The 27,930-nt window shown below is 40.2% G+C and overlaps 6 protein-coding genes across 6 annotated transcripts; 2 read left to right on the top strand and 4 right to left on the bottom strand.

The window, feature by feature from the left end:
- Positions 1 to 3,691: 3,691 nt before the first annotated feature.
- Positions 3,692 to 4,003, top strand: C922_05097 (hypothetical protein; the record flags this gene model as incomplete). Its single annotated transcript, XM_008820670.1, has 1 exon — positions 3,692 to 4,003. The coding sequence occupies one exon, from the start codon at positions 3,692 to 3,694 to the stop codon at positions 4,001 to 4,003; it is 312 nt and encodes a 103-aa protein (XP_008818892.1).
- A 9,610-nt stretch (positions 4,004 to 13,613) lies between these two features.
- On the top strand, positions 13,614 to 13,802 carry C922_05096 (hypothetical protein; the record flags this gene model as incomplete). The annotated part of the gene is made up of 1 exon (XM_008820669.1): positions 13,614 to 13,802. One exon carries the CDS (start codon positions 13,614 to 13,616, stop codon positions 13,800 to 13,802), a length of 189 nt encoding a protein of 62 aa, XP_008818891.1.
- A 1,497-nt stretch (positions 13,803 to 15,299) lies between these two features.
- On the bottom strand, positions 15,300 to 16,859 carry C922_05095 (hypothetical protein; the record flags this gene model as incomplete). The annotated part of the gene is made up of 1 exon (XM_008820668.1): positions 15,300 to 16,859. One exon carries the CDS (start codon positions 16,857 to 16,859, stop codon positions 15,300 to 15,302), a length of 1,560 nt encoding a protein of 519 aa, XP_008818890.1.
- Positions 16,860 to 16,986: 127 nt separating this feature from the next.
- Positions 16,987 to 17,331, bottom strand: C922_05094 (hypothetical protein; the record flags this gene model as incomplete). The annotated part of the gene is made up of 1 exon (XM_008820667.1): positions 16,987 to 17,331. One exon carries the CDS (start codon positions 17,329 to 17,331, stop codon positions 16,987 to 16,989), a length of 345 nt encoding a protein of 114 aa, XP_008818889.1.
- A 718-nt stretch (positions 17,332 to 18,049) lies between these two features.
- Positions 18,050 to 18,337, bottom strand: C922_05093 (hypothetical protein; the record flags this gene model as incomplete). The annotated part of the gene is made up of 1 exon (XM_008820666.1): positions 18,050 to 18,337. The coding sequence occupies one exon, from the start codon at positions 18,335 to 18,337 to the stop codon at positions 18,050 to 18,052; it is 288 nt and encodes a 95-aa protein (XP_008818888.1).
- A 3,366-nt stretch (positions 18,338 to 21,703) lies between these two features.
- C922_05092 (hypothetical protein) lies at positions 21,704 to 22,201 on the bottom strand (the record flags this gene model as incomplete). Its single annotated transcript, XM_008820665.1, has 2 exons — positions 21,704 to 21,911; positions 22,092 to 22,201. 2 exons carry the CDS (start codon positions 22,199 to 22,201, stop codon positions 21,704 to 21,706), a joined length of 318 nt encoding a protein of 105 aa, XP_008818887.1.
- Positions 22,202 to 27,930: the final 5,729 nt, after the last annotated feature.

Below are 27,930 nucleotides of genomic sequence, written 5' to 3'. Positions count from 1 at the left end.
TATCTCCTCTTTTTTTCGACTGGAGCTTCTCCATGTATCCCGCTCAGGATACAGTTTGGAGGCTGGGTGCTCTGGAGATTCTCGTACCTTCCCTTTTCCTGGCGATTCCGTGATTTTTTCTTACTGTACTTCTTAGGGGTGTTTGTTTTTTCTGGATATAGCTTTCTTAAGATGAGAGAGGATTGGTTGTTTTTGTCCCTTGCTCGCTCGGCATTTGGTTCGAGCGATGGATAACACTTTATTTCTGCTTGCTCCTAATTGTTGGGTTTCCTGTTATGGGTTTCAGATCACTGAATCTTCTTTGATCATTTGCCTCCGGGGTGTCTTGTCGTGACTGTTTGGGAAGAAACTTTTCTGGGTATATTTGAAACGTATTATTTCTCTTTTGCTGGGCTCCACCTATATGCGTTCTAAAAGTTTTCATGTTTTTGTGGATGAGGTCATACCCTATAATTTATTTGGGCGCCTGTGTTTTTTTCTTCTTCGCCTTGGGCCGCTATTTTTCTTACTCCTGCACGAGTTGGCACTTGGGCGTGTCTGCGGTTTATTTTTCTTGTTTTCCTTTTTCTTGGGTGAGGGATTATCTTCTCCTACTTGCCTCATATCTTAGCTCTATTTATGAGTGAGTGTTGTCACATTATATAGAGATGTACTTGTGTTTAGGAGTTCATCTTAAGCAAAGGTTTTAGGTCCTAGTCATCGTTGACGATTTGGAAAGTGACCTATAACTTGTTGCTGTGACGGTTTTACAATAGAGATCTTGAAATCTTCCTTTGGGAGGAGTTACGGCTTCTTAAGGAGTTGTTTTATCTTTAAAATTTTACTATATATAAAGACATGCCTCATGGTCCTTTGAACTTCATAAATTGTCTTTATCGGGTTGTTGGGGATAATTAGGAAAGGAATAGGAAAACGGAAAAGCAAAGCTATATGAGGATTTTGGTTTAACTAATTGGAATCTTTACATTCCAAATTATCTTAACACATCAGATACATTGGACAAAATATTTTTTTATGTGACACTTTTGAGTATAAGGGGGCTAGGTAGGTATTTGTTAGTTTGTATGTTAATGAGCTGTTATACTATAAAAAGGGAGACCCTTCTTGTAATCCTAGTGACATTGAAGTTTTCTGTTGTTCCTGTAACTTGATTAGAAATGGGGCTAGACTCCCATGAAAACCAAAAAAGGGGTAAGAAAGTTGCTAAATTCTTAAGGAAAAAAGAATTTTCCTTAAAAGAATTAGTTAGTTCCTGGGATTAGATCATAGAAGGGTTTATAGCAGATTACATGGTAGATCAGGGGATGGAACTGTAGAGCTTCTAACCTAAGCCATAAGGTATAATAGAAACAGGAGAAAATCTGGAACATTAACCAATATAGGAGACAAAATGCTGTACCTAAATATGCTGTTGGGTAAGTCCTAAGACTGGTGTTTATGCTGAGATAGGGATGTTGTCAAACAATTTAGCTCCTATTTGATTTTGTATTTGGTTCTCTTAATATGTCTCCTGATACTTTATTCTAAGGTTGTTATGCCGGGGACAGTTTTTCTTCCTTGTGCGATTGGAGGTTGTGTTCCTATTCCTGCTTATAAATTTTTATTTCTTATTTTCTCTTTGGGTTGTTCGGTTTTATGAATCTACTCCTTCTGTGAATGTCTCCTTTCAGCTTCATCCTTATTCGGGGTGATACGGTTAAGTGATTTAGATTGTTTTATCTTTCAGATTCACTTCTCTGTTGGAATAGATATTCCTGTCCAAGTCCGTTTCACGTTGGAGGTACCAACTTCATCTGGGAAACTCTTTCTACTTGATCTTTCGCCTTTTTGTTGGCTAAAATGAGGGGCGCTTGGGATACTAGTGATATCTGTACTCTTTTGTTTAAGCTATTCTGGTAACATTGATGTTATGGAACCTGAGAATTTCCCAGGGACAACAGTAGTTTTGGCTTAATATTACTTTTAGGATATCGCATTTGGTCAAACGCTGTTACAGCAGCTAGATCAAAGGAGTTGGTAAAACTGTTAGTTTCTCATATTACAGCCGGGACCTTAACCCTTTCAAAAATAAGTTATTGCATATGGGAAGATATCAGTGTTGTAGGAACAAGGCTTTTACTTAAATAACGAAGCGTTCAATGTTTTATCTATTGCTTTGGTAAGATTTGGGGTTTATACTTCTAATTTATTATATACTACGCCGTGTTTATCTCTACGGTTAATAGAAGAATGGTTCTGATATTAGAGCACACTGTGTATATCGGAATTTTTTAAATAATCCCCCTTCTGAGACATGGATTATCACTGCACAATTGTGCTTTCCAATTAAAAATACTACACACACGTGAGATGGCTCAGAGAATTTAGCTTTTGATTATCTATTACTCCTATTCGACTTTGATTTACAGACAATAGTACTCTTCAAATATGAAGATAGTTAGCTCATTAGTACATTGATATAACAGTACTATGAGGAATTGGGCAATCTTTACCAATGAGAATGAATACACATCAGTATGTCTCAGGCAATAGGTCTGCTGGAATATCTATACACTCGACGGAGTAGGGGTTTCCAAATGAGGACACTCATGGAATATCAATATTTCACACAGGGAAGTATTGTGCATATTATAGTACCTTGGGTGTAGCGATAGTCTTCAAAAAATAGTATTCTATGTAATCCACAGGAGTGGCACAATCCTGTACTTCATATAATGGAGCCGCTGACCTTAGATCAAGAAACCTCACATAATTCTATTCGGGGAATCTCTTATTTATTATGATACATCGTTCTATACATAACAGTAGTTCTCCTCAAATAAAATCATTATTGTCAAGAATGTACTTTTAATAGAAATGAACTCCCTGCACATTCGTATGGTTCAAATAATAGTGCTCCTAAGAGAATCGGACTCATCCTTCGACGGCACTTCGAAGGTAATGGTCCTTTTAGTATAATAGCACTCAAACTCATCCATATACGTCAAACATTAGTACTGTGATATAAAGGTATTATCGGAAAATGTTCGTTCCTGACCTTGGTGACTCCTGACACCTCAATAATCTTCAGGCAATATTTCTCTTGGTATATCCATGTACTTCATAGAATAATGTTTCTCATATAATGGAAGCGTGAACTCTGAATCCTTCGCATAAACTACAACAAGAACATCCATACCCTTCCTATAACAGTATTATACGTAAATCCTGACACTGCAACTCCCTTAGAAATGCAGATGACTATTCTCCAAACAAGAGTATCCCAAGCGGGCTTTTGCTCTTCAAATGGAGGAATGATAGGCAGTTCAGTACCTTGAACATATCAGTACTACGTACAAGTGGGTAGCCTCCATACAATAAGACTCCAGAAGATCCTTACCCTTGAAACAACTCTGCACTTCAATTAACACTGTCATCCAGGTAACACTGCTATTGAGCTACTAGTACTCCAGGAACATCATCATTTCTAAAGCAATAATACACCAGGATAGAAGTGCCTTCCCATACATCCGTATATTATTTGTGTCTGGTAATGCTATCATATCAGTATGGTTATGATATTTAAACATCACCTATGTAGCCATCCTCATAAATAGCTCAAGAAAGAACATATCTTCCTAATGGCTCCACATCGAAATAAAGGAAAAAGGTCGATCGGAATGTAAAGTAGGAAAGATTCTAATAAAGAAGAATGACATACAATAGAACATATCCACAGGGATGCAGCCAGAAGAGCCGCTTCCCAATAATACGGACAAAAGAATCTCTTCAAGATGAAGCAACCTCAAAAGGCATTTTGACAATAATCGAGGCAAGGGAAGATGTTCAAAATGACGCGACAAGAAGACGCCCGGAGGATCCCAGCAGAAGAGAGCCTCTTCATAAAAAAAATAAAGGACAAAACAGCATCCTAACCCTGTCGCGAAGAGGAGGCATCTTCATAGAGAAGATAACAGAGCAAGAACCAACTTCACAGTGTCGCGAAGAAGGTACATCATCGTAGAAAAGATGAAACACGGAAAAACATCTTCACGATGCCTCAGGAGGAAGGAGAATCCATATACAACAAGTGACACGAAAGAATATCTTCAGGCTGCCGCCGAAAAATAGCATCCTAGGGATACCACGGAAAGGAGATATCTTCATAAAAGAAAAAGCTTCGCAATAAGATCCCTTAGCAGTAACATGATAAAAGGAGAAAGGATCTTTATAAAGGAGTCAAACAGAGAAATATCATCCATATAACGCGGTAAGAAGGATCTTCGTAAACAAGATGCTACGAAAAGAAGAATTCTCACAATGATGTGGAACGGGAACCCTCATCAGGGTACCCAAAGAAGAAAGGATTGTCAGGGAAAGAAGGCACTACAGGGAAGACTCGTCATAGTGACAAAGCGAAGGAAATCATCTCTATAAGAATGACGAACAAAACAATATATTAAGAGAAGAACGCGATAAAATGAATCTTAGAGAAAAAAATTGCCCCACACAGAAGATACCTCACAATGACAGAGCCTAAGGAAGGAAAACTTCGTAAAAATGGAACAGGAAATATCATCCTGAAAAAGATGCCACCAACAGAGGAGGCATCACAGTACCGCGGCCAAAGGATACACATGGCAGTGACGGCACCCGAGAACGGCGCGATAACCCGCAGGAGAAGCTTCATAAGGATTCAGGAGAACAGAGAATCATCATGAAGAAACTACACGAAGAGAATCGTCCAAAAAATGCAACAGATAAGGGCATTTTCATAGAAATGGCAGGAGGAGGGGTATTTTCATAAGGATGATGCGGAAAATGTCAAGATAAAGGAACCCTCCAGAAAAATTTCGTCAGAGGAATGCAGCAGAGAGGGGTATCCTCATGAAGAAATTGAATAGAGAAATATAGATAATAAAGCCAAACGGAACAGCACGCGTGCAACACATATAACAAAGGGGAGGACCCTGCCAAGATTTTATCAACATGGAAGGACATTGGCAAGGATAAGCGACATGAGGCCACAACCGGGGAAAATTACACCACATGGAAGGGCGTTCGCGAAGATTAGGTCACATTAAAGCATGTTCGCGAAATTATCCAACATGAACCGACGTTCGCGAAATTATCCAAAATGAAACGACGTTCCCGAAATTACCCAACATGAAAGAACATTCCCGAAATTACCCAACATGAAACGACATTCCCGAAATTACCCAACATGAAGCGACGTTCGCGAAATTACCCAACATGAGACGACGTTCGCGAAATTATCTAACGTAAAACCACGTTTTCGAAATTACCACACGTGAAGAAGCGCTTGTAAAATACCCCCACGTGAAACGACGCTCGCAACCTTAGGGCATATGAGGACGCCTATATATGGAGGAGGCGCCATGGAATAATACTCTCAGAAGAATGCAGAAACATGATAAAACATACACAGGAAGAATGCAACATACGGGGGGATACTACTAAGAGAATCAGAACATCAAAGAACACACTCACAGAAAGGATTCGGCATGAGGGCGCATTCACAAACTAAGGTAATTATAAATGAAGACATATAATCGCGACTGCTCAGCATTTCACGCTGTACCCATTGGATCTGCATATCTCTATTCCATTGTACTCATTGCCGTTTTCACAGGAAGGCATGAACACATTTAAACACAATAACAGTCTTTTCAATCATAGGCAACATGCAATTAGAGTTCAATAAGGAATTAGAACTCATATTATACTACTTCAAATTCTACAATCCATTACTCCCTTTATATAGGCATAGATAAGACACGTCATGAACAATCGTGTAATTTTAGGGGGCACATTTTTATGCCAAATAAACAATCTTCTAACCTGAATTTGTATATAATGGTAACTATGTTCTCCTTGCGCTCAAAAAGGTTTAACCATCCGTGCCATTTTCTTTCCTTCTCGTTGGGTTCTTGTGTATCCCTCTCCAGTATTACGCCAGATGAGCATCATTATTCACGAGGTTATCATCTTCTATTCATATGACAGATGAATTAATCCCATATATAAAAGGGAAGAAATATATATATATGTATGTATATCCATGGGTATATATAGATTCCATGGTAACATATAGGAACCTCAAGAACACATAGGTTGTTATCGATCAATAATAGCAATGTAGGGAGCTATGTAAATTACTTGTATTTCTTCGGCCAACCTGTTCGTTATGTTCCTCGAAATTGATGTACCCTCAGTTAAGACCCATAATGTTAATTCGCTTAACACTTCCAAATGAGAAATGCCGTATATTCCCCTTCTAGTTTACTACAATCCATGATATGCAAGATGGGCAACCCGGTTATACTGAGACATATGTTTTATTCTGAGTTTATCCTCATGATTCAATACTGGAATTCTTTGTTAATTTCTATGATTTATATGCGGTAATATATTATAAGCACCCCCACAATTCCTTCACTGTCTTTGTCTTCTCTTGTATTATGTGTATTTGCGGGTAATCACAATCAGTTTGTGCTTCATTATTCTCCTTATTACCTATCCATCTCAGTTTCCTTCTGATTCACATACACTGATTGCGCTGTAGGCTCTGTTGTTCTACATACAAACGTAATACTGGTATTTTTCTGTCTCTTCCTTTGTTTAATTTTGCCCATAATAGGTAATCCTCTGGACGAAATTAATCAAACCGCGTTAGCATATTTCCAGTAGTAAACGGGTTGTGTAACCGGTCAAGAGGAATCCTTAAATATAATTATTGCAATATTCTGTCTTCTCATCATCATATTGTAGGCCAAAGAATGCTTAACTCCTGTTCTTCACAGTTTTACTTAATTCGATTCTGTTAATCCTTCTATTCAGAATTAACGTCCCTCATAATTAATAATAAATTCATGTAGCAACTGATTCAACGATTGCATTGAGATTGGAATAAAATCCACAGCTCATCTTAGAACTCAATACTCAGGGGGGTAGTGTTCTGTCAGAAGATATCAGATTAAGACGAGTGAATCTCCCATCATAATAAGAGATAACTACTCATTTCCTGAGTAAATTACTAATTGAATAATTAGCAGAAATGTTTCCCACAGTTGGTTTTTCACTTTAGGGAATCATGTATTCTGGATAAACAGGGCTTCTTACCTGGGTTTTCCCACTCCGCCATCATAGTTTCACACTGCAATGAATACACATTAATGAAGGATTTGTCTAATATTGCAAAATGTATCAAAAAGAGGATAAAAAAGAAGAAACCGTAATAATTCCTCCAATGTTCCACTCGTCGATACCACCTATTGAGATATATACGCTAGATATTTATACGTAAATCTTACATATCTCAGCCGCCCCACTGCAGAGAAATCACGCTAAGCACATTTTTCGAATGATTCATTCTAATTGTCACATATTGTTATCAGGAGTTTTCGGCAATTATTTATTCGTTTTGCAAGATTGCCAGAGGAATCCCCACTTATCGTAAGGAATTTTGCTCTGTATATTGCCCTCTTTATCCATTTCTACTTTGTACTTGGAGGTTCACAATGAGCAGAGGATCCTCGCCCCCAAAAAAAGGAAGCAGTACAAACTACATTTCAGAAAATATAAAGATAAGAGAGAATTCATATTACATACGACTAGCGAAGGGGATTCTTTATGGTACACCTAATTCTTATTTTAACAGTCCTGAAAGATCATGCGCCACAATCGCGTATCATACAACAGCGAAAGGTAGCTTATATTAGATGCAAATGCCAGGACTATCCAGTCTCCGTATATTGGACAATAAGACTAGGAACCTAGCCATAAGGAGTATTATTAATAACTTCCCCTGTGTATTATACCTCGTATGTCCATTTTGCAACATAACCAATATTAACGCATATGAACAATATATTCACTCAAAGAATTAATTATGCACTTTTAACTCTGTTCATATGTCTCCGCAAAGGTATGAAACTCTGACCTGAAAATAAATAACATATCTTTTACAGTTATCAGAACATTACTCAAAAGGGCCAATCGTTGGAAATACTATACACACAAATATGTCATTCTACACCGCAAAGTAATGAATGCGCTGGGCACATAATATACGACATATACGAAACGAATTAACGAATAAACTGAAGAGGAACTGCGGAGACTCAGTGATTCCTTAGCAATCAATGACCAGTTCGGTGCTTACTTGCCTTTATTCAAATATTACCATGATTTCGATACATGAAATGAAAAGGATTCCATGTTACCGCAGAATTCTTCAAAAGATAGGTTCGCAGCACAAGGAACCGAAGTCATACGATTTATTTCCCTTTCTATGGTTCATAGAACAAGAACAATTTTGAATGAAATCTTGATTCAGACAAAAATGATTAAGAAGAATCAGCGCCTACGTGAAATTTGACCCTGGTCTCATGATCCACAGATTTCATTAATGAAATGCAACTGCAAATATAAAAACTTCAGGGAGACCTATATGAGGAAGTTACCTCATCACTGGACACATTCATGAATAATTTCCATTCAAATAACTCATAAGAAATAATAATGGAGCTTCCGAAAGTTATTTCAGTCAAAGATGATCCTACTGCATATACAATGAAGTACGCTTGGAAAAGAATTGTTGTATTGCTTCAATAAACCTTAGGTGACTTCTCTTTGGTCACACAATAGGTTTATGTGAGCATTCGTAAATACATTACAGAATGGAGGCCATAGCGACAATAGCATAAACAGTCCTTGCCTCCTATTGTTCCATCTACTTCTGATTATTTATACTACTGGTACGATTTTCTCAGGAAAGTTTGGGTTATTACGCGACCACTATTGCATATACAAAGTGCTACACGTTTCCTTCATATGTATACACTCTCAACCTCCTATAATTTAAGAAAAGAAACAGAAGCGTCATAGGGCTTAATAGTTCTTCTTAATAGTTACTTCAACTAGATGTACCGGCTATTGGGTTGAAGCTCCTAAATATGATTTGTAAACAACTCATGTATACGCAACATAGCTATGAAGTCACTTCTCTTCTGATTTATATCCTTGAATCGTATATAACTATCAAATAATTCTAGACTATTATTTTTTCTTATAAATATCCTCCTGTCATTTAAAGGCCTCCTTATAAAATCTATTAACTTCTATCGAAATTTACATGTAAGCATCACTATAAGAAGTGACTGGAATCTTACGCATTTTACCTATTGTTCTATACTTTTCTCAGTTTGGGTGGAACCACAGTTAACACTACGGATAGGGATGCCTCAGTTGAGGACACTTATGAAAATCGTTCTAATTTTTCAAATTACACATATCTTGTCTAGAACTCTTCAAAAAACAAAACCGTATTCTAACCAATTCTAATTACAATGGATTGGGTGAACCAGAATGTAATGTATAACTTCATATAATTGGACTAAATATGTGTTACTATTCCTTTGCAATCACTTTGCATCTATCTTGGAAAAGACATTTTTATAGCAAGACTCAGCAACAGTAGCTACATGTCAACAGGATACTCTGTCTTCGCGTCTCGTCCAATTAATATAGAACATATCTCAATAGACTCCTTATAGCGTAATCTAGAGGGAAATTCCGAAATCCTGTCGAATGGTTTGCCAATCTGAGCATATATCCCGCTCAAAATTAAAAAGTAAAGATTCTTTATCTTGTCTTCCTTAATGCCTAATTCCCTTATTAATCCTCACATATGTCCCCAAGATGTTCTTCATGCTGCGATACGCATAATACAAAAGATAAAATGAGATTCCAATATAACTATAGAAACAGTGGCACTGACGCATACAACTTAAAATTGTATTATTAGATATTACCATTACTAAATACAGACATGAACGTCCATAATGATGTCCATTATTACTTATGGGAGGCCCTTCCTAAATCAGATGTATATTTATACAGTGTTTATGTTTTGTATCATAATAGAACATTATGAATATCCTCTTTAATATGATCCCCCCCTTAGAGTAAAACCTATCTTTGAGTCACTACCACAATTCCGCACTTCAATGTATATATATGCCAACGGCATTCCCCCTAATTTAAGCATCCTTTTTCATATTAAGGAACAATAGCGGCTCAGTACAGTATGCACATTGACCTTGTCAGTTCTGAGTCTAGATAGGGAGGCTGATAGTTCTCTATAAGATATTTAGTGGAAAGAATGAATCCCCCTCTTATGCATAATGAAATCTCAGTAAAACATTGCATGAGTGAAATGATTCATACACATCCCTCATAGATAAATATAGATACTTCCATTAATAATTACATTAACGCGCTCAAATAAAATATATTAATAGAGGTGTACGATATCCTCCCTAATTCTTAATAATCACATTTAAACCGGAGGTCACTATTCTTCATACATAGACGACAGTTGCCTTTATGTAATGTTATGGATAATAGTTTATACACAAAATAATTAACAGGTACTGGAGAGATTATACAAAATGGGGCTATGCCTGCTAATATACTATCATTATAGTGATGAGTCCATTTTAGTAAAGAAAACATACATCAGAAGATTCTTCCAACCCAGTGAATGTCTGTTATATTCTTATCTGAACAGGAGATGCGCCTATCACTTCCCTTAGGTGGGGGTCCATGCTTCCTCTAAATTTCTTTCTAATTTTCATAGAAGGCTTCCTCCATGCGCATACAAATAGATATACAGATTGAATATCGCAAATTGACAACCAATAGAGAACATTTAAAATATTCTTATCAGAGAGTGGGGAGACATTCTCTTGCAAGTTAATAATAAACATGCTAACAGCCATCTCGCGGCTAATTATCTGCTTTCCTGTTTGAAGTAGTAGGAATAAATTACTGATAGCTTTCTGATTTGAAACATAAAAAATCAGTCGAATAATGTCTGCACAATGCGGGTGTACAGTATAATATATAATAGTCATCAATATAATTTTATGGAAGAAGTATGTTTATTCAGAGAGCACACAACTTTAATACAGGACGGTAATCTAACAATTCCCATATAAGCGATGGATTCACCGCGATAACCTTATAATCGGCATATATTGTAAGTATAAGTAAAAACTTCCTCCATTGTGTATGAACTATGGGGATGATGCGAACTAATGGGCGCAATTTAGATCTGTGTACATAAGGGAAGAGATAAATTAACACCGCAATATTAAGCTTCTCCCATTCTGACACCGTCTCATAGATCTGTCTGTAGAAAAACAGTAACAGGATCTATACTATTTATCCGCTTCCTTCCGTCTGTATTTCAAGTTGGTGATATCAGAGTGATAGACTTTGTTCTGCATGATAAAACATAAAATACGAACAGTAATAGTATGAATATATCACAGTCCTAGCTAAAAAGCCATAATAAAAATGATATCTTTCCCTGCGACTGTTATTATCCTCAATTAAATACAAGGGTTAATTTAATAGACGCCACATATACCTATCTTTTCTATAAGGATAGGAGCATTCCACAACACCAGCGGAATTCATAACCGGAAGGATATCCTCTCTAAAAGTGGAGGCCAGGGTTGTACACCACTCTCTTAAACCCGCCTGTACTCCAAAGTCGTATGTAAAGATTCCTCGTAAAAGCGGGAGATCTAGTGATAAATAGGAGTCATTCAACATGTGTTGCCATATTTCAATAAAAACCTTCAAAAAACCGTGAAACAACAAACGTGTTGTGTACCCATCCCATAGTGATCGTATCATTAGGAGGAGTTCAATAGTGAGATAGATGGAGAGGAAGATACACATTCTAATATCAAAAGGAACAACTGAGCAAGACACCATCCAATAGTATGGATCACCATTAATATAGATGAATATGTGCTCTATAATTCAGCGCCTCATCGCCCAATGTATCCCTCCCGGATTTTACAAATATATCCTATGGGCGAAGAATAAGAATGAGACAAACAGGATAATAACACTCCGTCAAGAAGTCTGTTGTCCCTCTGTATATATCTCAATGAAGGAGACAAACAGAGTCTAAACATTGATTGTTCTGTATCATTATATTAAAACACTTAACATATATTGAATATCCACAGAGTAATAAGAAATCTACAAGTCTATGTCTTATTCTATTTTCCCAAAAAAATAAGAAAACAACATGGAAGACAAATCAAAAGGGACCCATTAGAGACAACAAGAGAAACCACGATTACAACTAAGAAAGGGAGATGATAAAGTAACTCCAAGGGGAAAAGAAACCACCCCAAAACCCAAACAACGCACTAATGCCTGGAAACAGTGGCAAAGGGTCGGTACAATAAAGTCAAAACAAACGACATTAAATCGTGTTTCCTGGACAGTACAATTTTGGAAGTGATGAAAAAAACTCGAACGCAGAAGGTAAGTCATTAACCTTAACTCCTAGACCCTAAGTCATACACGATAAAGAGAAACCATTGAAAACTAATTAATGAGACAAGGATCAAAAACATAAGCCCTAAAGAGAACACAATAGACAATGACGCGGCAGATTAACAGGAGTAGAGAGCACACGTGATAACTGAAGCCAAGGCCTCCACCAGCCTGCCTTAGGGAATGATACAATCACATCAACCAACAAACATTAAGGCATCAACCTAAGAGCAAAAAGATGGACGATGCAACCTACCCCTGGAGTCAAAAGATAGAGATGAAACGTGCAAAAGTAGCCGTCCCACTCATGAAGAAGATCTGGTCCTGAAACGTATAGACTCGACGATGAACCGTAATTCCGAATCGACCACCATGAGAAGTGGTGTGTAAACCGTCGGGGGACCCCCCAACATCCTGAACATTCAAAAGGAAGGAATGATCCAAGACAAAAAAACTAAACCGGTACCCGTAAAAAATTAACCGCAAGGATGGACCATAAACCGTACAAGTACACCATGAGGAGCCAGCATTAGTAAAAAACCATGGAAAAAACCCTAGAGAATAACAGCCATGGAATGTACAAGATACTCCCACTACTATTACCGTAGCTCGTGCAACCCTAAAAATGGTCTTCAAGCAAAACAAATCTAAATCGTAAACCCTGGGCGCGTACACTTACTTATTGAACAAAAGGCATAAGCAATACATAAAAAAGAAGGAACCCTCATAATGCCAATAACCCCACACAAATAACCAAAAGGCAAAAGAAGACAACTGCAAACTCTACACAAACCCCCTAGATGTAGAGAATAGAGAATTAATTAGAAGGCTTAGACGATGAAGCGTACCCCGAAGGAAATAATAGATTATGCCCAGCCTTTAGACACCTACAGCTGAGAAATGCCCCAAATCGGGATAAAGAATAGGCCTACAGAAGCAGAAATACAAAACAATAAGGAAAGACTAGTCAGAAAGAATCCGACCTGAGAGTTACATCAGACAAAGTATAGATACGGGCTACCCCAGCAGATATAGCGCCTCAAACCAGGAGAAGCCACAGAAGGGCGGGAGGGTTCTAAGTGAAAAACAATCATAACGAGGGTGAGCATAACTTAACCCAAAAAACAGCGGCATGATCCAGCAAACAAGCGATGAGGATAAAAAAAGGAAAAATTGAAAAGGTAGAGGAGAAAGTATAGCCTAATGAAGGAAAATACAGGTTCAGCATAAACAATTCAGAGGATAAAATGCCAAACAGAAAATACAAGTTCGGGTATGAATCATCAGAAGCAAGCAATAAGGAATCCAGAAAAAAGCTAGAAAACAACGAGGACCAAAATAAAAGCCATGCCAGAGAGACTAAGAGGCATAACAAAGACACCCTCCAGCTTCAACTACTAGAGGGTAAGCCGAGAAGAATAAAACATAAAAAGTAGACAATGCAAGGCAAAACACTAAACCGTAGGAACCCCTAAAGACACTTAAGGAAAGAATCCGTAACTGCTAAGCTGTGAATTAGGCAGCGAAAATCTAAGAAGTAGAAAAGGCAGAACAACAAAATAAAAGTAACAGATCAGTCCTAAACCTTTGGCTATGAAAACTTAAGAGACACAGTAGACAATAGAAGAAGGAAACTCAGAAATAAAGAATACAACAGATATCGGAAACCACAAGCTTAAGTCCTAAAGTTACTCCCAAATCATAACGCTGAAGAAAAAACCTACAAGCTAAAAAACCTCCCCCTGAAAAACCCCCTAACAAATAAAACTTGATAACTCAGCATAACCTTAAACCTTAACCAATCAAGAGTACAAACAGAAAACAAGAATCTCCCCCGAAAGCCTAACACATGGCCACTGAAGAGAAATAGTGACCCCGAAAACTCAACATGAAGCATGACGCCTAAACATAAACCCTGAACCCTGAACGATAATCAAAACCCCAAGAAACCCAACCCTGAACCGTAAACAGGCATTCTTAAAAGCTCAAAAAATACGAACACAAGCGTAGCCCCACAAATAAAATTAAAGCTGGATCCTCACCCCAGAAACTGAACCAGAATCTAAAACCCAAAGCCCATAACCCCATAACCCTGAATCATAGAAGTCAAGCCGAGAACCTAAACCCTACCCCCTGAACACTAAGCCAAAAAACATAGGCCATGAACCCTAGACAATAACCCCTGAAAATTGAAGCTACAACAAAAACCCAGACAAATTAAGATGAAATCTAAAACTCTTCCTTACACGCAAACCTATAAGACAATCCTAAATCCTCAAACCTGAAGGCTGAAATCGTGACCCCTAAAACTGAACCTTAAGCCATGAAATAACCACCCTGAGCCCTAGACGTTGGACAGTAGACTCTGCCCCCTGAGAATAAGCGTTGAAGCCTAAACCCTGAACCCTAAACCCTAAACCCTAAACCCTAAACCCTAAACCCTAAACCCTAAACCTAAACCTAAACCCTAAACCCTAAACCCTGAACACTAAACCCTAAACCTAAACCCTAAACCCTAAACCCTAAAACCTAAACCTAAAACCTGAACCGAAAACCTGAACCCTGAACCACTTAACGATGATTCGTGAGCATTAAATCTTATGCCGTAAAGCCTAAAACATGAACATTAAACCCTAAAACTCAGCCATATCAGTAACCCGTGAAGCCTAAGGCTTAATACATGAACCCTAAACCCTGGAACCATGAACCCTAGACACGAGACACTGAACCTAGACATAAACGCCAGAACCCTAGACCCTAAACCTAACTGATAAACGTGAAGCTAAAGACTCACACTCCACTCCTCCCCTCCACAACCTACTACCTGGAGTCGTCAACCGTCAAGGCTGAAGTCGGGAAGCTTCACCCTAAACGTAGACAACCCCCCCCCCCAATATACGCTAATCCCTTAACCCAATCCGCCGTTCCTTAAGTTATTCCTGGGTCTTGTTATATCCTACTCTTCGGGGTGCTGAATTTCCCCTTCTGTCTTCTCTTTTCCGTCCAAAAACCCTCCAGAAACCATACGCCCCCAGGGTTGCAAAGATAAAGACTAGTACTCCCCCTATTATTCCCCCCACAGCCGTAGTCCCCCCTGCAGGTTCCAGCTCAGTCTTGTTGGCGTTATAAGCCCTATCAACTCCTGTTTGTGCTGCATCGCCTAGCATTCGAGGTTTCCCTGATTCACCTCCCCCTTCTGGTCCGTCCGGGTCCTTCGAGTCTCCTGAAACGTTCCGCCAATCCTGCTGGCTAACGCCTGGTTCCCCAACGGATTCCTTAGCTGTAGTGCCCTGTCCTTCAGCCGATTCCTCAGTTGCACCGCTGTGGTGTGCAATCGACTCTTCAGCTGTATGTTCTCTTGTTTCTATGACTCTGGCTTCAGGGGAGGGATCCTGAGGCTTCCCCTGTAATTCAACTGATCTGTGTCTTTCTTTCTCAGGTTCTAACCCCTCTTTGCCTTCTTGTGCCCCTTCTGAACCAACTGGGTCCTGCCTCCACGCCCCCCGCTGGAGTGTTCTGGCTGTGTCTCTTGTTGACCTAACTTCCTTTACTTCTACCGTCAGTTCATCCCTTACGGTTTTAACCGTGGCCTCCTTCCCTGAAAGATATTTCCCCATATTCTCTGTTGTCACTGTTATTCTTGCTTGGTCCACCCTATGTGTTTTGGTTAAGGTACCTGCTCCGTTAAAGAGATAATTCTCGCTCCCTTCCTTCTTGCCGCCCCCGGGGTGTATCCAACCACTTATCTCATATGATTGCTCCCTTCCTAGACAGTTCATGAGACTCTCTCCTATATTCAGGATCAAACCTAGGCTCAATTCTTCACATCCCTCTTTCCTGCTGCCACTATAACAGGACTTGGACTTGTTCATGAAACTTTCTCCCGTGTCCTTCAGATATGTCTGCCACGTGTCCTGTGTCACTGATAACATATCAGCCACTCGTCCGCACGTAGCTTTATAGTTCTCCAATTGCCCTAGGGGGCCCTGAACCAATCTATACTGGAAACCCACGATTACACAATATATGGCTCTTAAAACTTTTCTTCCATAGCTATGTTGATCCCATGATTGAGCCTCCGTTACCTCACTTAATATAGCCCTCCAAGTTTCTTTATCCCATCCCCTACACCGCCTTAATTCATCCCCCTTGGTGCATCGGATAGTTATTCTCTCCAACTCCCTAATCACGCAACCCATCAAATCCTTCCACGTGGAGCCTTTCCCTTCGTCACTGCTCCCCCTCAGATTTAGCTCGCTTGCTGTTGAGGACTCGTCCTCATGGGTCCAGCTACTGCTGATATTTTCCACATTAGAACTAACCCAAGTGCCCAAATGTGCTTTGCTGGAAATTCCCTTCAGGTCTATCCCCCTAAAACAATACGCTCCGCTCTTTCGACCCCCTCCACACGGTTCGGTACTCCTCTGGATATCATACTGAGTATTCCCCCTCCGATCCCATAACCCTAAGTTCCACATACTGCTGCCCGTCATTCCGGATTTGGCTTGTCATACTCGCTCTTTGCCTCGCATGGCTTGCTTGTGTACTGTAACCTTGCCATATTCCGCTCAACACTTAGGTCCTGGCTTCTAACTCCACTCCTCTCCTCTTTTTTCCTTATTATGCTCCTTGCCTGAGGTTGCCTCGCCGCTCGCCTCCTTCCCTTTTTGACTCCGATTCTCTGGTGTCCCGTCCCCTGTTCCTCCCTGTCTCCCCTTCTCTCCTTCCTCTCCCCTTTCTTGGGTGGGGGTTAATCGTGGAACCGTCTCTCCTTATCCTCCTCCTGTCCCTTCTCCTAAATCCTTCTCGCGCTCCCCCTTCATCATCCCCCCTTGGGTCGTCTCCTCCTGCTGTTAACGCCGCCCTTCTTCCCCCTGCCCCGGGTCCTGACCCTTCTGTCAACGCCTCCTTGCTTTTTCCCTGTTTCCTGATGGATTCGTATGACTTTTGTTCCTTTTTGGTCATGGTGGCTGTCTTCTCTCCTTTCTTTGTGTTCTTCTGTTCCCTCCTCCTTCCTCTGTCTCTGGCTTCGGATGCTGGATCCTGAATTCAGATGCATGTTCGCATTCCTCGGTTTTGGTTCTAGCCGGTGCCCTCCTCCTTCTTGAATACCTTCTCCCCCTTCCTCCTACTTGTTCCACCCTGAACATCTTGCTTAGGCTCTCTGTTCCTCACTCTTCCTTTGTGTTACATTCCTGACTATCCCAACGCTTCCCTCTGGGGTGTCTTTTCCTTTGCCTGTCTTTTCCCCTTCTCTCACTCGTCCCTGCCCTCCTCCTCTGACTCCTTGTGTTGAGGCTCGCAAGTTTCCGTTTTCCCTAACCCTCGCTTCTTCTTATTACTTTTAACCCTCCTCTTCCTCCTCCTTCCTCTCTTCATATTCATCCAGTTCACTTTTTCGCTTGGCTGTCACCTATTTCTCCTTTTGGGCTTCTCCTTCGTTCCCCCTTTCTCTGCATATATTGACTCCCTCTTCTGATTTCACGACCTTTTCCCGTAGTTTCGCACCGCCACTACTAAATCATCCTCCGCCGACCCCCTTCTCATCCCCTTGATCTACCTTTTGAGACTGAGAAACCCTCCGATTCGTTCTAGGATCGTCTGGTCCTCCTCTATCCTTTTTCACCCTCACGTTCCCTAGAAGACGGAGCTCCCTTAACTCTTCCTTCTCTTCCTGCATTGGTCATATCCCATTGCCCCCATTTTGTCTGTCCCCCTTGCCCGTTCTTCTCCTGATCTTCCTGCCTGGTGTCTTGATGTGGGATCCTATCCTACTGCATCCTACTTGTTCCTCCTTCTGGTTTCTCTTCGTCTGCTCCTTGTTCGAGATATCCTTGGTGGTCCCCTGTCTTTTCCCTTGTTCCGTCCTCTCTTCCTCTTCTACCATTAAATCCTCTTTAACCATCCCGTCCCCTGATGGTCTGCCCCCAGTGCACCCTACCTTATAATTTCTAGCCCCTTCTGCGAACATCTTCCTTGCCCCTGGGCTGTCTTTCTCTGCCTCTCCTCTCTTTTCCGATTTCCCCACACCCTTTCACCCCTCTGCGGTTCTGATGTTTAACTCAGATTTTCTTTGCTACCCCCCTATGCACCTGCCCTCGGTTCCTTGTCTCAACCTTTGCGGTCATTACCACGCCTGTGGCCCCTCTCGGATTTGTCCTGGCCTGTCCCTCTTCTTCGAGCCGTTCCTGTCCTTTTGAACTCGGCTTAAACTCCTGTTTTCTTCGCCATTCCCTCCCTTGTTCATTTGCCCTTTCTCTCTCCACCTTTGGTCCGCCGTGCGTCTGCGGAGCCCCCCTCTAACCTACCATTTGGGAGCTCCCAGTTCCTTAACCCCCCCGCTGATACTGTAGGCTATGCTGGCCTCTCCCTCGTTGTCAGGGAGTCCGCGATGTTTGTGACTGCTAGGCTTGACTCACTCACCAACTGAAGTTCACAACGCCCCTTGTTGCCGTCCTTTTTCCTCCCCTGGCTCTGGAGACCCTTATTTTCTGCTGCTCATGGTTTCTCCCGCCTTCGATGGATATCTCATAATTTTCCCCCTCAGACTTCTAAACCCGTCAATACTTTAACCCTTCTTCATCTTGTCTGACTCAGGATTCCATATCTCTTTCGTCTCCGCACCCGGAGAGTCCCCTTCCTGACTCCCTCGTGTTTGGTAGAAACCAATTCCTTCCCTGACTGAGCCTCGTCTTATTAACTCCCCTCCTGCTTCCAGACTTTAACCACTGCACCTCTCTGCCCTCCTACTGCGGACTCCTGTGGTTATTTCGCCCTCTTAACCTCTGATTTCATCTCTCTCGGTGTCTCCTTTGTTTGACGTGTTCACCTTGTTCCTCAATTCCCTTCTTGGTCCTGATTTTTGGTTGCTTCTTCATGTTCTTAATCTACTCTTCTCATTGTTTGTTGAGGAGCTGCTCTCTCCGTAGGCTGCTGGTGATCCTCTCCTCCCATCTCTACTCTATGAGCCCTCAATTTCTGGTTTCGCTGAAATCCAGGGCCTTCACCGCAACAGTTCCTCCTCCTTTGTCGTGTTTAAAGGATTATTCCACTTCCCCTTCCTCCTTCCTGTGTCATTATCCTCAGAGTTATTGACCCTTTATTGATGTCCTGCAAGGGCCAGATGATTCAGCCTATCTCGTCGGCAGTTCGATAATCTGTTGTCGCTGTTGATTTGTTGCTGTCTCCTCCTGTTTCCTCTCCAACTTTGCCCCTCCTAGTCACCTGTTGGATCAATCTCCTGTGCCTCCCTGTGGAGGCGTTATTCTTCTCTCTCCCTGTTTCTTGGGTTTCTGCAGTCACCTTTGCGTGTTCCTCTGAGAATTTCTCCTACCTGTGGCCCCTTGTAACCATGTTTCCTTTAACCCGGATCGTTCCTGAACTTTTTCGTCTCTTGGTCTATTCCCTATTTTTTCTACTGTCTCCCTCTCGGCTTCTCCTTGCTGCTGGCTCCTTTTGGTGATGTGGCCCTGGCTTCTCCGCCTCCTTATTCCCCTCAGGACCTCAAATTGCACTCAGTCCTCATCCGTCCTGTGGTTGTTCATAGTTGGAGTTTCTCCTCCACCCCCCATCTTACTTCATCCCCTCTGTAATTCCCTCTGGGGGCTGTCTTCGCTGGAGAACGACCGGTCTGAGGACGTTGACCCCTCGTCTGACTGAATGCGTCTGGGGGGATCTCGCCCGCTACTCATGCCGAGGAGATCTCCGGAGGACTATTTATGTCCTTTGTGGTTGTTTTCTAACTTGTCTTTTTCTTTCTCTGCAGTTGGCCTTGATTTCTATTTTGTCCGAATCTGGCACCTCTTTTTTCTCAGCTAGAGAGTTCTTGCGTATTTTCCATTTAGACTCTTTATCTTCATCTTACTTCTATTTTTGTCCATTTGTTCCTACTTCTCACTTTCTCTTCTGTGAGATATTTTTTCTTCCTCTCCTTATTTGGCCCAATATTCCGTCCCTCTGGTCTCGGTCCACTCGTCTTTCTACTCCCTTCACGTTTATCCTACTCTTCGTTCTCTTTGGTCCTTTCCTCTTACCCCTTCATCCTTCCTCAGCCTTCTCGTCCCCTAAATTGTCTCCTCTTGTCAGATCCTCGAATGCCCCCTCCCACGCCATTTGGAAAGCTCCCTTCCTTTCCTTTTTTCATCCGATTTCGCCCACGTGCCCTTTCAGACGTCACTTGACTCTAAACTGTTCTGTAATCTTCGTCTTTCCTTGACTAGTTGGTTTGAAGACTCCTTTCTGGTGTGCTCAGGGGGGTCCCCTCTTTTGAACGTGTCTCTGACTTTTCTTAGCCTGATCAGTGGATTCAGAGTCACTTCCTATTCCTTCGTGCCTTACCTTAGGGCTGGTTCTAAACTTTCTTCGCCTGAGACTTCTGAGCCGTGTTTCTGTCTCGGAGCGCTTGGTGGAAGGGGCTGGTACTTAGGAGTTTTCGAGTTGTCTGGATACTGGAACCTTCCTCTCTTTAACGACTTGTACCTTGCTGCCTTGTCCTGATTTAACGATTAACTCTCCTCTGATCTGAATTTCTTCTTTCTATTTAATCTGGTGTGGCCTGGATTTGATATTTGTGCCCTCTCTCCTAACAGATTCTTCAGATTGTCACTTCTTTTTCTTCCCGCTTCTCAGAGTTCTCCACTCTTGATATTCGGAGGAGGTTTGTCCTCGTTCTCCACTGGGGTATGATCTTCTGCTCTGTCCTTATTATAAGGTGTCTAACCTGCATATTGTCTGAGGAATGAGCACCCTTTCTTCCTTCTTGACCCTTCTTGCGGTTCATTTTATTACTGTTGCTCCTTCATCCGCCCCTGACCTGATTGTTATTGCTTCCTTAGCCCTTATCTGCTCGGAGGGGGCCTATTATCAGTCTCCTGTTCCCTTGTCCCATCACCTTTCTGAATTCTCGGAGGAGCCCTCCTCTTTTGGGGGGTTTCCTATATGGCTGTCTCCTTGGTTAACTTACTCTGGCTCCTAACGGAGGTTTGTCCGTTGGTCTTCTATTTTCCGTCTCCTTCTGTCTGTTCCTGATTTTTTAGGTTTCCTTTTTCTGAAGGTAGCTGTCGTCGGAGTTGTACTACTTTCCGGTTAACTCCTTTTTTCATTTATTGGGGTTTTCGTTGTCCGGAGTTTCACGAGAGTTTTGTCCTGAGATCTGGGAGGTTGGTTCGTCCCTTGGTCTGTTGTCTTCTGAAGGGAGTATCTTTCCTCCCATTATTTTTTCGGATTGTTGCAAATGAGATAACGGGGGCATACTCTCCATCTTGAGTCCGGTTTGGAATTTTTGCTTTTGTGTTTGTTTGATCATTTGATTGAATATCGTTGTCTTCTTTTCACTCTTCTAAGTCTTTTGTCTGTTTTTGAGGCTTAGGGACTTGTTCAGTTTGGATGAGTTGCTTTTGAGTCCAGTTAGCTTCCTGTTGGGGCTTAAGAGGTCTGGTGAGTGGGGGGGGGGATGCTGAATTTCAAGGATCTGGGTTAGGGGTCTGTATGCCAGATCCCTTAGAATCATTTTATTCTTGTTACCTAGAATTAGGGACTGATACTGGCTTTGTATCAAAGGCGGTGGTCAGGGAGATTGTTCCTGTTGTTTCCTTGGTTTTTTGGTTTTTTCTGGAGGTTGTTTGGGGGATTGAGCTTGTTGATTCTTCCCGGGTTTTGTCGTGGTTGGGGGTTCGTCCTGATTCACGCCTGGGGGATATACTGAGGCTGTTTTTTGATAATTTTACTCTTTTTCGATTTTATCCCTGTTCCTGGGGTTGTTGATTGACTTCGTTTCCTTCGTTTCTAGATTTCTCAGTTTATTTGTATCTGGAGCTATCTTGTCCTTTTTTGTCATTTTGTGGGGGCCCCTGCTTCTTCCATCAGCTCTGTTTGCGATTAAGCTTCTGGCATCTTTTCTATTCGGTTCTCTGTCGTTACGGTGAAGAATTGTGAGCTTCTGGATTTGTGGGTCATTATTATCTAACTGAAGATGTCTGTTGACTTCCCTTTATTATTGAGAATTTACGTATCTGGGCATTATTCCTTCTCAGTCTATTCTCCTTTGGGGTTGGCTCTTCTCTTGTACTACATTTTTCCAACATTCTTATTATTTTGGTTGGATTGTTATCTTCCCTCATATCCTGCGGTTGTGGGGTGGCTTTTTTGTATATCCTTCTTTTTGGGCCTGAACTTGGTGTTCTGATACCGGCCTGTTTCTGTTGATGGCTATCCTGTTCTGTTTGATTTCCATATCAATTTGTTCCGGTCCTTACTGTGTGTCAGTTCGTTCTTGCTGGTTGGTACGGTTCCTCATCCAGATTTTTTGGGACCCGTCTCTTTCAATGGGGCCGTGGCTTCCCTTTCAGAGGTGGAGTTATCTTTTTCCCTTTGGCAGGTATCATCCTTAGGTTTCCGATTTTTTTTTGCGCTTTCCTTTTCTTTAGGCTAGTTTTCAATTCCTCGATATTCCTGGATTACCAGAAGGTGCGTCTCTTTTTAGTCGATGGTATCCGGCTTAGTCTTGTCTGGCTCTTGCTGTTTCTTCCTCTTTTATTTGTTCTTGTGACTTATTTCTATTTTATCATATCCTTCCTCTTGCGGTGTTGGTTTACTCCCTTTGATACCATTATTGGGTCGGTGAGTTCCTGTTAATGGGCTCAATTGTTCATCTCCTACTTTATTTATCTTTTATCTCCTTATCCAATCTTTTGGGCTGGTTGGTCTCTTAATAGTGCACTAAGGCCTGACTTTCCTTTGTGTTGCTCATTTGTTTCATCCTCAGATTTCGGTTTATAGTGGATAGTAATTGGTTCCTGTTTCGCTCTCTGACTTGATGAGAGGGTTTACGTGGTTAACCATTATTCCATATAATAACTTTTTATTACTATGCTGCCTATGGCTCTTAATAAATATTTGGTTCTCATTTAGGGGCGCTTGCACTCATTGGGTTGGCCTGTTCGTGGATCTTACTGATATTCTTCCTGTTAGGCACCCTTAAAATTCTATTTTGCACTTGCTTCAAAGAACACATATGAGGGGGGATTGTTCGTTTGCTTCCACTCTTCTATTACTTGGACGTTATGGCTGTCCCGCCTTAGGGTATCTAGCCCTTATGCTAGATTTGTAGTCCTCTTCTCTTCACGGGGGGCTAGCAAGTTGTCTTCGTCTTAGTTGCCCTGTGGAATCTTATATTTTCCCATTGTTCCTTGGCTCGGGTGTCTTCCTTATATCTCTCACGAGTTAGACATAATTGTTGTGGGTAGTTCCCCTGTGTCCTTATTCCATTATGTTTGTAGGATTTGTTGTGTTCAGTTTGGTTTGATGAATTCCACTCTACTTTTCCATGAGTTTTTAACTTTCCTGAGTTACCTGTGCTAAGATCTGGCGTGGGGGGGTCGCTTGGATTGCTATGTTATTGCGGTCTGTGAACCTTTACACCCTTTATGAAATTGCAGTAAGAATCCCAATATAACCTCTCACTTGGTGCCATCTCTTTAGGTTAGACTAGAATACAACATTAATACTAACTGTATTACGCACTTCCCTATATTATCAATTGATCTCGAAATCATATGTCATCATACAGTTCTTTTCTTCTTTTTTAGTCCTAATAATTATATCACTAATGCCTTAACTTATGAAACTGATAGAAACGGTTGCTTACAGTTTTACTACATTATAGGCATCCTTCAGTCACTTATACCATAACGTAGATCACTAATATTCATTCTTACCCTAACTCTTACTCGGACTTACTGCAATATTTTTTATGTCAAACTATACTTTCTACCATATTTTGTGGGCTACACTAAATCCGGTGCTATTAAAACAAATAGCCCTGTTTAGTGGGGGAGGGGCCTCGTATATACAATAATTATCATTCTCTTTAGAAAATGATTTCATCGATAATCTCTATTTTAATAATAAATACTGTCAGTACAAATCCTTAATCGAATTCTGGATTAATAAATAGAGGGATCGACACTTCTTTTTTATGGAAAGGATACTCACCTTTTAAAGCGCATTGAGTAGGGCTTACTTATTTCTTACAATATTTGTCCTGTCCTCCGACTTGTTGAATCTACGTATTTATATACTTAACAATAAATAAATCCTGTAAAACATTATTAGTGCTTTGTTCCCTGGATTTCTTCATTCACTAATGATTAACATATTAATCCGGTGGATATACGTCCTGCTAATTTAAATTAGAATTCTCAGGATCCTTAGGTTGTTACTGTATTAAATTAAATATTCCCCACACATTTGTTGATAATGAATATCTTATATTAATATGCCGCTCAGAGATAGTTATAAATAATATATTCACTCCTTAGACTAATCTTCAGTATTCTCATTCTCTTAAGATAGGTATCATGAATATCTTGCGGTGCGATTTACTATAAGAGATAGGGGACTATTCTATAGATAATACTATGCATATCATGCATTTTATTAATAGTTTTTAATTATACATCTGGTCTAAGAGATTGTTTTATAGATCGGGTAATAATTCATAAAACTATTAGTACGAATCTAGGAGGGAATCTTCTTCTTTTTCACACATCAATGCCACATCTATGAAAATACTAATTTAATCATATGACTCTTGCTGCTACTATTTTTTGTCGTTATACATTCATCATTTCTGAATTTAGGGACTGGAATATAGGATTCTCCTAATATGTTGTTCACTTTCTAACAACTTCATAATCCTTGTAAATAATAAGGTACAATTCAGATGTACCATATCCAACCCTAGGAACAGGAAATTAGCCCCTCATTATTGTATAATATAAATATCCTTTGCAGTGTTAGATTTTTTGTATAGCCGCATCTCTAAATATACCTTGGCTTAATATAGAAGATAGAACAATATAAACATTCATACGGGACTAATTATAATATTTATAATGAGGTCATTATCTAATGCCGACTATCCTATAACAGATATATCTGGCTATTCCTGTTTAGTGCTCAAGAAGAGGGATAATGTTCAATATGCCCCTCATGAACTGCACTATTCGAAATATTAGCGGAAATAGACAAGGGGATAAAAAAATAATTGAAAACAATCCAAATTGTGACTATACCCATAATAGTATGCACTCTTCCTGTTATATGAGTCCTTGTTCCGCAATGAACTGTAAAAGAAGGAAACCGCTGTGACCAATATATTTATTAGGAGAATGTCAAAACTTAAAATTACAGAAACAGAGGTAGGATAAAGATGAAAGAGGAGAAAAATCATTCCGTAACACGTGAAGAGAATAAGTAAAGGACTTATATGCCTCAATAACATTCTTACACTGCTTTTTTTAGCTTAATCCATAAATACGTGACGTATTAAAGATATGATATATTTTTTATGATTATAAATTTTGGATAAAGCAAGATACCTCCAATACATTAATTACACCCAAGACGGGTCAATTTTTGAAGGCCTAAATCGTATAATAATGACGACATATGAGCACGGCCGGCGTTGACGGTAATTTCGAAGAATGGATAAACTGGGGATATTGCACCCTTCTAGGCCGACAACTAAATATTCTCCTTCCTGCAGTTTCATAGATATATATAGTATGGCATTGAAGCTGAGCACACCATAACGGAGGATATCATGGGTGTGAGAGCTTAGAATATACTTTACATGTATGGTGAAGTATAACACATGATAAAACCCATGTAGCATACAACGGAAAGTCGCCAGTGTAGCTGTTAACAATGCGCACAAATATGGAGGCCGAGTCAACTTATTCGTCATCCTTAAATCTTTCAGCTCACGTGGATAGGACTAATTGCATATTCTATTGTTTAAGAACATCTGTACCCTTGTAGAATGGAACAATAAATTTGGAATTATACGGAAGCTAGCGTCTTTCCACATATAGTGCAGTTGAGGCCGATTTATGCCTGATGAAAACTTTCAATTTAAAGTAATATAGTCGAAATTGGCGAATAAATTCAGTCAACTGCGAATGTCATTTGTCAATAATTCTTTAAAAGAACATAGAATGAGGTCACATTATAATTTGCCCACCTGTCCTAAATGTAGTGTGACTCCTTCCAAGGCATTATTCCGCTTTTGCGCCTATTTGCTGCTGCGCTCAGGGTTTATTTGTAGGATTTGCATCTTTATAGGTTCCTGTACGACCCCTTCCTTCTTTTCTCTTATTTTGTTCTTTAAGTTTCATTTTAGGTAGGAATATTTGTTAATTTCTTCTTCTTTCATTCCGAGTCAAACCCGTCCTTCTTAAAATTATATATAATTCTGTTCTTGTTTCGCATTTCTCTTTAACAAAATGGATTACGCGCCATTGGTAAACCATCAACCGTGGAATTATATATAACACTCTGCCGCAACCTTGCCACACATTACATGAGTAGAAGCGCGAATGATTTAATGGATTCATTTTTAATGAGTCTCCCTACTGCCAAAATAGTGTTATATATAAAGAGGTGGGGGACTTTTCAAACTTAAGAAATTATTCTCATAGCCTCTTTGGTCATAATCACCAAAGGACTAGGAAAAAGTTAAATCAAAGTCATGTGAGTAATGCGATCGGAAGAATTGGAATCCTTATATTCGAAATCAGGGCAACACAGAATATACAGCTAACAGCACAACTTTCATGTCCGACCTTTGACAAGTAGTGATCCATGCAGTCAACATAGATATCTTATGATTACGATTCTAGATACAACGAGAAGGGACACCTTTACACTAAGCGTAGGGACACTGAATGTCCTAACTCTTCGAGAATCTACATCAGAAAGTATGTTATATCTTTACAGAAACAAAATACGTTTTAAGAAAGCTTCTAAAACTTCAAAGAAGAAATAAATCTCTTTTAAACAATTATATATTTTCATGCATAAAATCACAAAGGGTATTAGAGGATATTAAATCCTAGGGCAACAAATAAAATTGTAGAGTTTTTAATTCAAGCCATAACGCTCAATACAAGGAGGAAAAAATTTAGAAAACCAATTGATATAGGTAAGAAATTTCGTACTTATATATCTTTCTCGTTAACTGCTAATAATCACGTGTATTCTGACACATGAAGGTTTGCAATCAACTCCTCTCTTATTTGATGCGGTATTGGGCCCTGGAAACATCCCACCTCATATGTTACTGTAAGTGTCCTCTGCCTTCTCCACCTTGTCTTTTTCTCGGTTGATCCTTTCTCTGTGAACATTGATTTAGGTACTCTTAGTTGTTAGGTTACTTTTGTTCTTTCTGGTTATATGGGGCTACTTCTCTGCTGCATGCTTCCTTTCAGCTTCATGTTTATGTGTGTTGATACTGTTAAAGCAGTTATATGGTACTACCCTATATATTTATTTTTCCCCTGAAATACAGAATTCTTCTCAATGTCGCAGTACCTTCAATGTATGAACTTCATTTTGGGCATTTCCTCTATTTCATTTTTCTCTTCTCCCCTTCCTAAAATGATAAGTGCCCTGTATGTTATGGATATTCATATCCTCTTATCAATGATATCCTCGTAACATTAATGTTATCAACCCCAATGATATCCCAGGAAAAACTATACTCTGCATATAATACTACTTTTA

The sequence above is a fragment of the Plasmodium inui genome (genome assembly GCF_000524495.1).
Source record: "Plasmodium inui San Antonio 1 unplaced genomic scaffold supercont1.37, whole genome shotgun sequence".
In the NCBI taxonomy this organism is placed as follows: Eukaryota; Apicomplexa; class Aconoidasida; order Haemosporida; family Plasmodiidae; genus Plasmodium; species Plasmodium inui.
This window is presented reverse-complemented; position numbering and strand designations above follow the sequence as displayed.